At 41.3% G+C, this 16,627-nt stretch overlaps 1 protein-coding gene across 9 annotated transcripts in view; it reads left to right on the top strand.

The window, feature by feature from the left end:
* mib2 (MIB E3 ubiquitin protein ligase 2) overlaps window positions 1-16,627 on the top strand; it is a 45,783-nt gene that overhangs the window by 2,402 nt on the left and 26,754 nt on the right. For 3 of the 9 annotated variants that reach the window (XM_030422386.1, XM_030422379.1, XM_030422380.1), the window contains 2 exons: window positions 11,275-11,670; window positions 13,188-13,359. In XM_030422386.1, the coding sequence (XP_030278246.1) occupies window positions 11,448-11,670; window positions 13,188-13,359 (395 nt within the window). In that variant the 5' untranslated portion in view covers window positions 11,275-11,447. Of the gene's footprint in view, window positions 1-1,810; window positions 2,236-2,376; window positions 2,551-3,794; window positions 4,147-6,952; window positions 7,124-11,274; window positions 11,671-13,187; window positions 13,360-16,627 lie in introns of those variants that run through there. The other 6 variants (XM_030422385.1, XM_030422382.1, XM_030422384.1 and 3 more) reach the window with 5 other exon arrangements.

Raw genomic sequence — 16,627 nt, 5'->3', positions numbered from 1 at the left:
AAGAGATATATCATTGTTATTCCAAGCATTCTTCATCTTGTTCAAAACCTGGTGCTTTACCCACAATGCAACAAGCAACTGAGTCACATCACTTGCGGCGGTTTATCAGAATACATGCCCCTTCCTCTGGAGCCACAGAAAGGGCTTTGTACAACTTTCTCACATAAGCAGTAAAATTGGTGGAGTTGCCCTTAAAGCCTGTCTTCTACCAGCACAGCCAGTCTTACACTGTGGATGAACGACCTGCTGATTTCTGCCTGTTTGTTAGGCAACATGATGATATAGGCTGCTACCAATGGTTGACTTATACTGAGATATCTAGCCTATTCATATATTCACCGGACAATGTTGGAAAAGAATGAGCTGGACTGCTGCATGACCAAAGTACGTTAGCATTGCTTTTGGATCAACGTGATATGCATCGATTTGACAGGTATCTGATTCTGCTGAAATCAGACATTCCCACCCTGTAGTATTGTCTATAATCAGTTGCCCAGTTGAATTTCCAGAAATGGCACCGTATAGTGATCAAAATAGAGAAGAAGAACCCAAACTTGGCCTGCTTTCCATTCCACAGCAGTTGATGAAGCGAGATGATAATTTGCTCACAGTTTTCCTACCAGGATCTTCCCAGCTTGACCGTGGATTCAGACTAACAGCCTTCTGGCCACAAGCCAGTCCTGTTGATAGTTACTAAGATGACAGTCTGAGTGGCAAATGTAAGCGTGCTGTCCTGAGAGAGTCGGCACCTTCGAGTCATCCAGTTTGATTTAGACTGAACAAACGTCATTGATCTTTGTGAAAATATTCGGTTCTAATGGCAGCAGTTTGTGAGTGGATCCAGTAAGAATGTGTACAGTTGGAGCAGCCGGCCCAGAAAAGTTAGCATGGATTTGTGTTGTTGATACATGAGGTAAAGGGTGACATACCATGATAGTGAGGTGCGAAATCACTACGCATAGATGATGCGGGCTTTTATCCTGTGCAGTAATGATGGGTAGCTCATGCAGTCGGGGTCAGAGTACACAGGACAGGAATAGAGCTGAGTGCATGAGGAGCTGCCACAATGATTTGTTGATCAGGTACACCTGACAGTTCTATCCCAGCATGCAGCAAGCCCGTATTTCAGCAGTCCTCTTAGTCTGATGACTGCCATATTCATGTTTCTTGAGTGTGTGTGTGTGTGTGTCGCTGTCTGTTGAAAGCGGCGCCGTGTGAATGAGAGCTTCCTTTTTATATGGACCAACAAGTCTATTACATGAACAGCAGCAGCTTTGTTTACAAGATGGGAGAGCGGTGTAATGAACTGCATTATAAGCCTGTGCCTCAACCACTTCCTAAGCTCCCATTAATTCATTGGTTATTCATGTCATGGCAACACCAGCTGTACATTCACGTGTGTGTGCCAGCGTAAACAGAATGGCGTCCCGGCTTGTTTTTTGGAACCATATTGTCCGTGTCTCCCACAGCTGTGGTCACATTGAGGACCATTGTTCATTGGGACAGACGGACACACACACATCTTCCTCTCTCCTTCTTTCGGTGCGCGCCTGGAGGAGACTGTGGTGCTGCCAGCTCACCAGCAGTGGTTGCATAAACCAGTTTTCGGCAAAAATTGAGGATCATGGCAGGTGCCCATTCATCAAACTCTCCTCCAACCCCACCCCTTTTTTCTCCCCCTCCCAACACACCCTACCAAAAGAAATTAAAAAAATAACAACACCCAGACCCTCCCCCCGAATCGTACCTCCCCTCCCCCCTCCCCTCTGTCCTGTGCCTGTCTGCTCATTGGCAGCAGAGCGAATAGTGTCCCCACGGGCTATGAAAGAGAGGGCCGTGCATCCTTATGTGGCGCTTGGTGCGCATGTGTTCGTGCATATTGATCAGTAAACACAGTGTGTCGGCTTCACACGCGAGTTGCTGGTGCTCACGTCCCTGCTGATGGAATATAGCATCAGAGGAGTCCTATGCGGAGCAAAGCCCATTGGCCTGTTTTCATGCAGGAGCAGGGGAGCGTCAACCTGAATGCAGCGCTCGTCGCACAGCCGCTCTCCCTGGCCATCCTCCTCCCTCTCCTCCCTCTCCTCTCCTCTCCTCCTCCACGGTGGTAATCCTTGCTGACACAACGCACAAAGGACTAAATACTTGGTGCATCCTTCAGCAGCAGGACTCTCTCTTCTGCCTCCTCCAGCTCTGATCCTCGTCAGCCCGGCTGTACAGCAGGATGCCGTTTCTGTAAGACTGTGCGACTGTACATCACATTTCTGGAATACCGGCCTGGCTGCCCTCCTCCTCCGCCCCCTGTATCCCCTCCTCCTCTACCTCTTCCTCGGCCAGTTCATTCAGGGAGCGCATCAGCACAGGGCTTCAGCCCTGAGGAGGCGTTTTTTTTTTTTTTTTTTCCCTGCCTCGCTGGAAGCTGGTAGGACCACTGGTAGCAGATTCTTTTATTTTCACCATCTGATGTGTTTATGTAGCAGGAGGTAGGAGCTGCTTCCCTTTTGTCGGTCTCTCTATTCACCCTGCTGCACATCAGTGTACCAACAACAGGTAAAGCAGCCAAACAGGATATGCTTTATTTGTCAGCTGATGCCGTTTCAGTCGTGTCTGTTTGGGTAATACTCGCACGTCTTTCTTGTGAGAGATCCAGGTGGTGATGCTGTTCATATTTCAAGGTAGGGCAGTATTGTTTCTGGCGGTTTAGATAAGAAGAAGAAGAAATGGGAAAAGCCCTACAGTGTCTTTTTCTTGAAAAAACAAACATGGCTGCTTTTGTTTTCATCTGGCTGTCATAGTGGACAAATGGGCTGGAATTCACTGTTGCTCACACATGTGCAAAGACAACACGCGTGCAGGCCGGTCACATCCATGGCCATGCTGCTACAATTTGTGCCACATGTCATTGCAGTAGTAAAGCTAGTAGACGTGCTCAGCAGGCGGGCAGACGTCTGGTTTGCCTGGCTGCTCTTATCACTGGTGATGATCAAAAAATGTTGACCTATAGAGGCTCTATCTCAATAATCTTGCATGTGTGGTGATGTCAAAGTTGTGCAAGTAGTGCAGGGATCTGTTGTGAGGGTATTGAGGGAGGGACTGCAGATAATCGAATCGTAGCATGTTTAGTGCCTAGGTTAGATGTGAATGAGTTAATTAGATGTAACTATTATAACACGGGGTACTTATTACTCATAGACAGTGGGTATGGGGCTTTGAGGATCAGTGAGGGGTTTTTAATCATATAGTTTAGGAGTCATTCAAGGAGGGTGATTGTGTTGCTGAGAAAACTAGTGTTTTTCATGTCAAGCACTGATGAAATGATCCTATCCCGGCCGCCGAGATAAGACTGATTGATTTGTTTGTTTTAGGTGGAGTTGGGACAAATTGGGTTTGAGAGCATAGTGTGCGTGTGGCAACATGTTACTCAATATTGAATTTGAAAAACACGTTTGACTTGAGGTGTAGGCCTGGACTGAGCCCATCAGCTTGATCTTACACTTAGGTGATTCTAGCCTGTTTTACCAGGCTAAAGCCTTAGCAGACACCAGAAATTATCAAAGTGTGCCCTCAGTACTGATTGTGTGACATAACAATGCCCCATTATTACACAAAGTAATGTATTTAAAGCTCCTGTTTGTAAGATGGTAAAACTGACGCTTTGGGTTTCCCAACTCGTCAGATACTGACGCTTTCAGATGGTGGGCGACCCGACCTACAATCCTAAAGCGTCAGTATCTGACGAGTTGGGAAACCCAAAGCGTCAGTTTTACCATCTTACAAACAGGAGCTTTAACTGAAACACAGCTCTTTTGTGAGTTATTTCTTTACCCTACTCAGCTAGTATCCCTCTTTTCAGATAAGGCATTAAGGTCGTCCAGTCCTTGAGCAACATCTGTCAGAAAAAAGCAGGAGGAGAAAAGAACCACATGTTCCCAAACAAAGAGCAAAGTTCACACCAAACCAAATACTAAGAAAAGGCCAGAAAGTGTTGACTCCCCTGTTAGTAGGATTACAGCATCATAGCACTCAGGATTCAGATGGTGCTGCTGGTTGACCTGGGATAATAGCGGAGCAGAGCTCGTGGTGTCACGGCACGCTGGAATCATACAGCTGACGACATGTTCAAATGTGGGCTGAAGATCGTGGGGAGTGAGTATGATAATCCACTCAAATTTGATGTGATAATGTCAGCACAGTGTCATCAGACGTACAGTAAGTGTTCTCAGGGAGTGTGGTTTGCTGTGGTAGAGTTTTTTGTAAAAGGCTCCAGGGATGAAGTTTGCTGAGAGGAACAATTCTGCTGGTATCAAGTTGCTTTTTAGATCTGTTGTTGCAGCCATTTTTACATCCAGTGAAGCTTGATATGTAGCATGAAACCGTTATTCAGTCTAGGGCTGTGATTTTTTTAATTATCAGTGAATCTGCGGATTATTTCCACGATTTAGCGATCGATCAATCGAGACATGCTGATTGCAATTCCCAGAGCCCAAAGTGACATCTTTCAAATTTCTTCTTTTGTCAAACAACAGTCACCCAAAGGCTCTCAATTCTCTGTCATAAATGACAGAGAAAAGCTGCAAAAATTTTATTGAAGAAACTGGTACAAGCAAATAATTGACATCTTTGCTTGAAGAATTGCTGAATCGATAAATCAATTATCTAAATGGTTGGTGATAAGATTTCTTTTGATTGAGTAATTGATCTGTTGACTTATTGCTAAACCTCTAATTCAATCTAGTTTTATCTCAGTCCCTCCAACATTTGGTTAAAATAGACTGACAGACAATACACTTATTAACTATTTCCTTAAAATATTCCCTTGTTCTAGTGAACCTAAAACTTGGTGTATTTTCATAACACATTTGAAAAATGTGAAATGAAAATCATCTTTTAACACATTCCTTTTGCCTGATTATATAAAGAGCTGAAATCGTTCTGCAAATTTCGAAAGAGCTTTGTAAGGATGCTTTTGGTCAAAGCTGTCAAGAAACAATTTCAGATATCAATATACATGTTGTATTTGTTAGGTTGTAGTTTGTTTATTTGAACGTGGTCATTGTGAATTTCCACACTCCACAGTACACAGCACTTGTTGGAGTGAGGTTTGAAAAAAAGAGAGTAGGTAGGCCAGATAGAGGCCTGACATGGAAAATCTAGAGTCTTATTTTAGGCCTGTCACCCACTCTAGAGAAATCTTTGTAAATGTGTTGTTTACTCAGGGTCCTTATTGATTTTCCCCAAAGTCCTCTGGCCACCAGATGTGTCCGACTTGAACCAGTTTCAGCAGGTTTTTCACTCATTTCTGATGTTAAAGCTGATGAGGCTGAAGTCATAGGTCGCTGTGTGGAGATTTTCACTTTGCTAAGCATTCGGGTCCAGTGACAGTGATATGAAAAACCCAGCACAGGCAAACAGCCTCTTCTTATTAGACATTAGAGCAGGGATATAAGCCGGTGAGAGCACGTGTCGCAGGATATACAGGTCTTCGCTGCCTCTCACAGTATCACGTATCTGATGGCACTGGGTCCGCCAATAATAATACTCCTGACTCATTTTTCATTTTGAAGCTGCTCAGGGGTTATTATCAGTGTGCTGATCTAGTTCTACCTGCATGTTGGGTAAATAATTTGAAATATGCTATTTCTGCTCAGCGAAACATCCGTGTTCTGTAGATAGTTTTACAGATGGTTCTGAAATATCTTGTTTAATCACGTCAACCAGACGGTCACTCTCAGAGGAGACCAACGACATGCTGCCACAGATCCGCTGTCTCACTTCCTCTTGCTTCCTTTGAGGTTCTGATCACGTGGGATCCCAATGCAATTGATACACCTCATTTGACAGTCAACCGGCGTTATGCTACATTTTACATTGTGTGGCCCCTGGTCACATTTGAGAGGAAATGTGCTGATGTGGCTTACACCACAAAGGCAGTTTGCTGTAGATGAAGTGGTGCAGTACCTCAGTTGCACATGAGCATTACGATCTCACACTGTCTCCTGATTGCACACTATACACTCACTTTAGCTGTGTTTTTAATTTGTAGTGCATCCATAATAGGAGCCGACAGATACTTGCTTTTTAGGGCAGATACCCATGCCGATATAAAGGAGTAAAATACTGCAGTATCAGTATATGGACTTTTTGCAATGATTCATAACATATTATTATAAAACTCTTCTGACAAAGATATGTAACAGGAAATTACACAGTGTATTGTCTAAATAACAGTAGTGCACTGAAGTGGTAAAGTTCAGTGGGAAAGTATGAATCACCCCAGGCAACTTCCGTCTGCAGTATTATCTCTAAAAAACATTTTCATATCGGTGCACAATGGGCAACATGTATGCCGATATGGATGTATCTGTGATAGGCCAATATATTGGCCGGGCTCTTATCTATAGTTTTTCATGATTTCTTGACATTGTCATTGTATATCGATCTTTTAAATGCCATGAGAGGTAGTCCAAAAGAAAAGCTTTCAAGTTGAACCTTCAGTAGCATAATACACCTACTTCACGGTCATTACATAATACTGCTGAGCAATTTTTTACTGTGTGCATTTGTTTATGGTCGTGTGTTTATTCGTGTTGTGGCCAAACGGCTGTCTGGTTGTTTATGTGAAGGAGGTTGACGTTGCCCTCCCAGATTGGCCCTCAGCAGTGTTGTATGACTGAAGCCAGCCCATCTGTTATTGCAGGCACTGAGCTGTAATCGTGCCTGTTTTAGGCCTCAGTCTATCTATAAACTATGATTTTTTTTTCGCCAATCATTATGATTACAACATCTAAGACCAGCTGACTGTGTCCAGTTCAAATAAGTCATTTTGCACACTCCTATTTGACATTTGGACACTGATAATAGTAAATAGTGTTATGTAATACCTCCTTTAAGAAAACTGTTGATTATTATTGGATATTATTATTGGTAATGGTCGTTGTTGTCTTCATTGCAGCATCTTGGTTATCGCAGAGATTTTAGGTTCAGCTTTTCCTGAGCTCCTGTCAGTCAACGCGTAAACAGTCCACACCAATTTCGCCACCAAGTCCATCGACTCAGTCGTGGAGTTTGGCCTGCTGGTCCTTGCAGATAACATTACACACAAGAACACAAGATATGGAAATGCGTAAGTAAACATTGAAGTGTAAATACGAAAAGTGCAGTTGAAGTACACACTGTTCAGACCATACGTGTGTTTTTTCACTGTGGAGAATGTGAATGTTTTTCACATCTGAAGTCTTTTCAAATACCTCCTCTAGCTGTGCTTCTAAAACTTAATTAAAAATTGAATTGACAGGTTTCAATTGGTACAACTTGTGTGTTCTTTCCGTGATAGTTGCTGGGTTGTGATTTTCAAAGCTAGTGAGGCTGCTTTATTTCACACATTAGCGGTCCCAAATTTCAATAAGAGGTAATAGCTTTGTCGGTACGTAGTAATCCCTCACTTCTGTTTTGGGATTCACTTTTATTTTCTGGCAGTGGCCATCTGTCATCACCAAAAAATCTTGTGCATTGGGATTTAAGAAGATGAGAGTGTTTTTACTGAATATTGGTGCCAAGTGCAGCTTGAAGTGTGTATTCACACTATTCACCGGATGAAAAAGCCAACAGTAAGAAATGGTAGGAGCTTGTTGTGTAGGTGGAGTCATCCCCTGAATCCCCCAGTTGCCGCGTCTCCTTGTCAGTACCAGTCTTGGTCTATTTAATAATGATAAGATATCAGCGTGCTAGGCTTGAATTCTCTCTGGAACAGCACAATGTGGGGGCAGCTGGGTGGGAGGCGGTGGGTAGGAGAACAGTTTTAAATGTAGGTGGTAGGTCGAGTTTTTTTTTCTTTTTTTCTCTGTGTCTACAAAACAGTTCCTCGAACCAGAATGCTAGATTGTAGGCCTGCTCTACTGCAATATTTGAAGTAATGCTCTTTCTCCTCCCAAGGTTTTAGTGTGGAACAATTTAGGTCATTTTGAGATATTGATCATGATTGTAGTGTCAGTTATTGAAACATCTACTTGGCATTTTTTACATCCTTTCACACCCAGAATGCTGCAAGCTGCATCAAAGCCATCCACTGCCTGTGACAGCTCCTCTGTTTGCATGCTGAAATGTCAGATCATTGGCTGGGACATTATTTCAATACATAAAAGAGGCTAAGCTGTCACTTTTGACAGAAAATTGAGTATAAGCAGCCGGCTTTTCCTCATTTGATCCCTACATCCCATATGTTTTCATGCTTAACCAGATGCCTTTTAATACCAAAATGACATTGTAATCTCGATAAGCGTGCTAGTGTAATCTCAGAGCCGCAGTACAGACATCTGTCTGCCCTATTATTGAACTTTTTTTTTTTTAACCAAACCCTGTGACTGTTCTATCAAGGCTTTATGCTCAAACCATACTGGGAGAAGGTTACCAGATAAATGGAAGGTCTTTGGTGAGTTTCAGCCTATATTCGCACAAATGTAGATAGACTTTAGAACAGCATTTACATGTTGAAAGTTTTCTGTCTACGCCCGCATTTATAGATCATTGACTAAATATTTGCTGTCCAAATAAAACGCTCAAGTCTCTTCTTTGTCGTTCCACTTAAGATTAATGTTGGCTGTAAACATGCAAATGATGGATTAACACCACCATCTGCTGAGGAATGTGGTCAGATGTGTAGGCTTGTTTGACAAACATGGCACTTGATTTCAGGGTAAGCACTGCTCTTTGACTACATGTAAACATACAGCATAGGTGAGAGTCACATCATACAAGTGTATTACTGATTTGTCTTTTTACTGTACAAGTAAAAAAAATAACCATTTGATTGAGGGTCATAAATGATTCCGACACTCATGGTAACTCCCGGGCTGTTGTCATCTTAATGTTGCTGGAAAGGGGACGTTGGTTTTTATGTTTGGAAAAGTTATTACAATCATGTGAAGACTCCCTCGGTATTACTATTCCTGTGGGGTGTTAATACACAGCAGGACCTGTCGGTGTGAGTCTGTCTGCGCATTGGCCTTGTTAAACATTACTAAAAGAAGCATTTCACTGCTGGAAAGATGGCCCTTGCATAAAACTGGGCTTTCAGAGAAAAAGGCCTGTGGTATTCCCTTTTGCTTAAAAGATAGAAAACCTACAACAGTCAGAATGCACTGGGCTATTAAAGAGGCTGATGGCTGATGCACTGCAAGTTAGGCGGTGCGTTTCTTTCGCTCATCATCCATTTTTATACAGGAAGCAGTATGGCGGCAAGCTGGTAACAAAAAATATGGTATTACAATGAAAAATAATTCTAAAAAATATTTCTGAAAACATTGCCCAATTTTACAGTTTGATCTCAATTCTTTCAGCCTCTGTTTTTACTATACTGGAACAATACTGTGGCCACATGGTTCACAATCTTTCTCTGTTAAAAGTAAATGGTCAACTACAATGTTTCTTAAAGCATTTTAAATCAGAACTAGGTAGTGTAGTAACAGAATCTTGGTAAAGTATTTCTCGGCACTGCCATATTTTACACTTTGATTTGAGATTGAAGATCTGATTGTGTTATTTTTGTCCGAGGATTCTTGCATACAAAAAAGCAAGTACAATCTGCATCTGTGCAATGTGTGCAACAGACCTAAAATCCGCCAGATGACGTGTTTTGTGTCAAGTAAATGCAAAAAAACAAAGAAGTTTACCATTATTAATTTGATTTTGCTACAGCAATTGTAGTGCTACAAAGCTGGTTGAATTTCAGCAGTTTGTTTCAGGGAGATTAGCTACCGTCCTAGCTCCTGTCTGTTTAGGGCCCCACTCCCGAAAAACCCAGTCTGATTGGTCAGCTCACACACACCTGAGCCACCACCGCTCATTTTTTCAGCCCCCAGTGTGCTTCACCTTTATTGTGAGTAATAGGCATAAATGTGTGACATGGTGCCGTTGTGTTTTCTGTGGGAGAGAGGGGCTCCTGTTGGTGCTGACTGTGGGATTTTTAACTTTCAAGATCTTTTACATACACAACAAACTACTCAATATAAAACACGGAAGGAAAGGGGAAAAAAAAGAAAAATGTTATAGGTGTCCGTTAAACACTGTTTTAGGAAAGACACAAACACAGGCACACAACCACAGTGTGCATTCTGTTGGGCTGTTATTTAAAGCGATTGTACATATGGACAAATGTTACACACTGTCCTTCAGTTTTACAAGCCTGCAGTTTTCCTTTTCTGCAACCTCATAAAGATTCTTTTGTTGTCTGATTGGACAGAAATAGCACTGCAGTATCAACAAGGAGTGCTTTAAATGTGTTTTGAATCTTGGATGCGATTGGATGTCTTGCTGATGGTCATGCTACTCAGCAATAGTTTATATCTATATTGCTGACTCAAGCTGCCACATAAATGCTGCTTCTCTTCCTTAGTTCTTGTTTCTAGCACCCAGTGGTATTCATTCAGAAACACTGGAGTCATCAGTCGAGGGTGTGAATGCGTGAGTTCTCCTATGCCTGTCTTTGTGACAAGCGTTTAACTATTTCATGTCTTCTTGAGAACATTTCAGGATTTCAGCTGTGGGTTGTAGCATTAACAATGGACACCTGAGATGTGTTATCAGTAAATGGCCACCACTTGAGATGTTTTTTTCTTGATGAAGAATGGGAGCTTAAACTTTTTGTCCAGTAGTCCAAACTTTTGGTATTAAGACTGGATATGCAGTTTAGATGTTTACAACCTTAAGATTACTAGCTTAAGTCAGGTTTAAGTAGTTGAGTTTTAGGACATGAAGCCAATAAACTGTCCAGCCAAGGATCTAAGAGTGTGTGTGTGTGTGTGTGTGTGCGTGTGTGTGTGTGTGTGTGTGTGTGTGTGTGCGTGTGTGTGTGTGTGTGTGCATCAGGTCAGGGCTTGATTAGCGCAGCAGGGCATAGCAATTGTGCCCAGCTGCTCTCTCCAGAAGCATGCCATGATACACAGCAAGGCCTCCAGTGAATGATCCACCAGCAAAGAGAAAAACACTGCTATGAAATTAATGAGACATATGGTGTGTTGCTTTTACAGTCCCTCAGCAGCCACTGACAGACATGTCATCAGAAAACACACTGGCTGTGTGATTTCCTTGTTTAAAAGCAGTGGGATGAATGCAAAAGTCTCTACAAGTAGGCAAAGGCTGAGCTGTTACTTAGGTTTCATATTGATTAGGTAAAAGAAGATGACAGTATTCTAACTTTTCCACCCTTCATTTGTACTTGTAGTATCCTGTCATTGCGGTGTTTTTCACTCTTTGAATTATATGTTCTTTAACCTCCAGTCACCCCTGATCTGTTCCCGGAAACATCCCTGGTGCCTTCCCTGACTGCAATATCGGTGCGAGCCACTTCCATCCCTCATAAGCCCCGGAGGCGCAGCAGCAGCGGAACTGACAGCGCTGCCAGGCCCCGGCCGTTGCGCTCAGCCCCCAGGCCAGGCCCCAGCAGAGGCAGCATGGAGGTGGGCATGCGTGTGGTGCGTGGCCTGGACTGGAAATGGGGAAACCAAGATGACAGCGAGGGCCACGTAGGTACTGTCGTGGAGATTGGACGGCAGGGCAGCACCACCACGCCAGACAAGACGGTGGTGGTACAGTGGGACAGCGGAACACGAACCAACTACCGCACAGGCTACCAGGGTTCCTACGACCTGCTGCTTTATGATAATGCTCAAATTGGTAAGCACACATTCTAAAACATCTGGTCAACTAGAGCTACTTCAGTGTGAGTGCCAGTATGATTATAATACCTAGGCTAGATATGTTACCAAAACGATATTTAATATATGATATATAAAATGTATAAGTCCAAAACCAGTTAAATAATTACACATATTAGGAAGTATCTTAACAAAGAATAAGTAAAAGGGGCTAAAAATGTGACCAATAATTTAATAATTGAGTTTTTGGTATCGATCAAGACAAAATGTGTCTTGATCGGACGGGCTACCAGATATTGGCCTTATTGGCCTTGATATTGTACTGAAAAAATCTTCTGATTGAGTTATTAGTTGTACAGCAGGCTAAAAAAAAACTTTTGAAGCAGTTAGTCTTTTAAAAAAGATTATTTTTCATGTGAAGAAGTAAAGATTAAATTTGTCTCCAACATTTGTATGATTGAATTTGTGCTCTTAACAGAATGAAGGGCCGCATGACTTCAATACATTACAATCCTTTTTTTTTATTAATAATGAAGATTTTATTGTTTTCCTGGCACAAGAGGGGGGATTAATAACAATACATATTTAAACAAACTGCAACCAAAAAAAAGGTACCTGCATCAGCTGTCAGCCATTTTGTTCCCAGCCATTTTAAACATCATTATCTGTATTGGCCCAGGATTGCACTAAAGGTGCATCCCTAATAAGCATAATAAGTCACATCAGTGTTTCAATTCAATCAATTTGCAGCTGCCCGCATGCCCTTGATCAACTCTAAAATGTGGTCAGCAGTGAGAGCACTTGCCCTGACCTGACCGGTCATTGTCATTTTTGGTCTCAGAGTTTCACAGAAGTTCACTTTCTACACAAATACCAGGCTTTAAACACACACTTTTAAAGAAGTGTAAAAGAAAAAGTGTCCTCATTTGCTTCCCTGTCAGCTGCTGTGGCCACACGTTTTTGTTGAAAAGCCGTCTCCACGTGTTTATCTTTAATATTTGGGCCTGTTTGGCATTGTGGTGGCTCGTGCAGCTTTCACAAAGCTCATTTTGAATGAGCGCGTTACAGTAAAGGCTGTCTCTCATCGTCAGCCATCCAGCTCTATTTTGGACTTGAATGACACACACATTAACGCTGGACTCATTAGCATTTTACTCCATATAAAGCGACATTTTTCTGCCTCACAAGCTTGCCCTTCAATTAATGGAGCGAATGAAGAGGAGGAGAAGAGATGAGGAGCTAAGGGGGTGGGGATATTTTTGTCATGCTGTTTGTGCCTCAGTTCTACTCCATCTCATGATATTAGCCTTCGTGATAAGTTGCATTGGTAAGGACATGACATATGCCTTGTATGCTTTAGTGGCTTGCATATAGAAGATGCGTCGTAGAATAGTATTTGCATCCTGCGATACCAGACACAAGTCCCTCAGAATTTGTTTTTCTTTGCACCGAAATACAATAGAAATAGAAACCTCAGGTATGACAGGAATTTAACCTCTGCTCACTTTCCTTGAACTACCTGTCTTTCCCCTCCAGGTGTGCGCCACTCCAACATCATCTGCGACAGCTGCAAGAAGCATGGCATCATGGGAATGCGGTGGAAGTGCAAAGTGTGCTTTGACTATGACCTGTGCACCCAGTGTTACATGAACAACAAGCACGACCTCAGCCACGCTTTCGAGCGATACGAGACAGCACACTCCCAGCCGTGAGTACAGCACTGCCACCTGCCCTGCAACCACTGATTGTCTGTTAAATTAATTACGGTGTCGTCCAGTACAATGTCTCTGTTTGACCAGCTTGCTCTGTTCAAATCCTGTTCCGCTCATAGGAAGTGAGACCTTATTAGTGTTGTTTCCTCCAATTAACTTTCATTAGTCTGGTGTGCGTCTATACAGGCTTACAGGTCCAGGCAGGTCTAGGCTTTTTACAGCAGTATCATCATGTTTGACCCTTTTGTTCAAGTCTGTTTGCTGTGTTTCTACTGGTAAACTAATATATTGCCTGGCTCAGTGACATGGCTAGATATTATGAGGGTTTGTTTTCAAAAGACTTTTTTCAAAGTTAATGGTCAGCCATATTAGCCTACAGTGTAAGCATACATGAGTGGGATAACATTGTTGAGAGTTGTTTCTTAACATGGGAATATCAAAGAAGAGCAGCTTCAGTTTATCCTTAAGCCTTTGTCATGAGCAGGGGTTTGAATACAGGTAGAATTACCATTTTTAATCCTTTCACACCATCAGAAGGGCTAAAACTAACAAATATTTTCATTATCTATTATTCTGCCGATTTCTTTTCACAACTTACTGATCAATTGTGGAGTCAGTATTATGTTCGTGCCCAAAGAGGCATCTTCAGTTTGCTTCTTTTGTCCAACAGTCCAAAACCCAGACTCGTCATTTACTACCATAAATGACAAAGAAAAGCAACAAATCTTTACATATAAAAGTCTGGAACCAGCATATGTTGAAAAATGACTAAAATCATTCATCAATTGTCTAAATTGTTGGTAACCAACTGTCTGTTGGCTAATCAATTAATCGATTAGCTCTAGCAGCAATACGCGCAGGATTTTCTTAGGTCATTGCTTTATTTTGAAGGGATTGCACGGAGCATTTTCTGCATTTGCATTTGCATTTTCCTTTTTGAAGCTTTCACCCAATAGCCCTTGTTCTCTGCGGTTGAATTAGGCTTCATTGTATTTCTTTCAGTCACAGTCCATTCTAGCCAACAGAAAAATGAAAGTAAGGCTGTTCTACTAGCTACAGCTTGAGATTGTTGAAATACGTCGTAGATAATGTTTTTATAAAACAAAAGCGGCTCTGAAAATTTGTACCACATTTGTAATCCGTGATAGTTTCTGCATGTTGAGTCAACTTAGGCAAACCAAACTTGTCCTCACTGTGGATAAACTTAGTTTAGTTAACTTAGCTGATTCCAAGTGTCCGTATTTACTGGAGTGAGTTCTCCCTTCAGAATCCACTCTTCTGCATCAGTTCACAGTAAAGCTCCAAACCGCTTCAGGCACTGTCTGAATGTCAGCTGGATGGCCTGTTCTCATTTTAACGAGGTGATATGTATGACCCAGATTTCTTCTATAGTTTAGCCTGGTCCAGGTCCAACACTGTTCCATTCATTTTCCATTAACGAATGGTGTGAACAGGGGTTAAATTCCTGACTTGTTACGTTAAGCTTCGATTTGATCACATCTTCAGGTTAAGGTTAGATAAGACGAGGTTCAAGAGTTCAGTTCTGATTGGTTTAGTTTAACAGCGGAACAAAGTTATTATTACACACCGAGCTCCAAATGTTGACCTGGTCATATCTCTGCTGCTTTCATTTTCACTTCCTGTTAGCCTTTTCTGCGATCACTTTCTAACTACACATGAATCTGTTTTTGAATTTTGGTTGAGTTCTCCTTGATAATAGACCATTTTGACTCTGTTGGTTTCAATTAGAATGGACCTGCATACCATTCACAGATTCAGAACACAGACCACAGATTTTGGCTTTCAGTGAAACCTGGCCTCTGCCAGTGAGTCAAAATAGTGCAGTTATCATTTAGCCTTCTGACAGAAACTGGAATCTCATTCCGTCTCCTAGTTTCTCTTCTGAGGTATTGATTTGTCATTGAGGCATAATGTTGTTTGGCTCAGCAGTGTCCTTCATTAAGGTGTTTGTGTGACCCTCGAAACAGGCCGCTGCCTCCCATCTGTGCACGCTGAACAAATAGGCATTTGTTCTCACTGACAGCTCTTTTTTAAATGTATTTAACCGTAAGATTTTATAAATGATTACACCTTGTTATACTAATGTGTGTGTGTATATATGTGTGTATATATATGTGTGTATATATATATATATATATATATATATATATATATATATATATATATATATATATATATATATATATATATATATATATATATATATATATATATATATATATATATATATATATATATATATATATATATATATATACACACACACATTAGTATAACAAGGTGTAATCATTTATAAAATAGAAAACAGTTGTATGAACTCAAAGATCAAGATGAGATGTGTTTCATCCTTGTTGACATTGGTTAGAAATATGCACAGTGAAATACAGCAATGTGCCTTTGTGGATAAATGTGTCAAATATTGCTTTGAGACTATGAACATCCACAACTTTAATCTGAGTTTATTTAAAGGTTGTTTGTGACACCAACATCTGAGTGAGACAAGGCTAAACCTTGAAAACTAAAAATAAGTCTAAAGAAAGACTTTTGGTTGAGACACTTTTGTATTTAGACATGTAATACTCATTCCTACAGTAAGAATTTGCTGTTGTTCTGTAGTGTTATAGTGGAGGAAATTTTTTATAGTTTTAAATGTGTGACATTGGGGTCACATTTTGAGGTAAAGGTAAAATGTGGATTAACTTGCAGTTACAGTTTTGGTAAGCAAAAGATACTTTGTAATGAATCATTTAAAATGCCAATTAAAAACAACCAAATCCCTATGAATGTTTCATTTAAATAAATACATCTATTTTATATAAAACTCATGAGATTAAAAATGAGAAACAACTGTAAGATACCGTGAGACTCACTAACACATTTCTTCAAATGTGGCGCCAAAGGGGGTCACTTTGTGTTGAAAATGCGTGGGGACAATAAGGGCTCAGATGAAGAGGAATTTTTTCAAACATATTTGATTTTAGGCAATGTAATGTGGGGATCAGTTTGAGGTCCGAGTAGATGATTATGGCAGGAAAAAAAACGGGTAAGACCGTAAGACCCTCCTGGGCCAGCCCAGTGTGAATGGGCAAATGAGAGACCATTGGTTGTGCACTTTGTCTCCTAAAGTAGAAAAACACTGCAAAAGTGAAGTCCATTTACTACATAAATGGATGACTATAGCCTTTCAAAATGCTGGCATCTCTGTAATTAGTTTCACTGCTCTGAATGATATTGAGAAAATGT

This window comes from Sparus aurata, chromosome 7 (assembly GCF_900880675.1).
Source record: "Sparus aurata chromosome 7, fSpaAur1.1, whole genome shotgun sequence".
Lineage (NCBI taxonomy): Eukaryota > Metazoa > Chordata > Actinopteri > Spariformes > Sparidae > Sparus > Sparus aurata.
The sequence above is the reverse complement of the archived record's forward strand: the minus strand, read 5'-3'. Positions and strand labels throughout refer to the sequence as shown.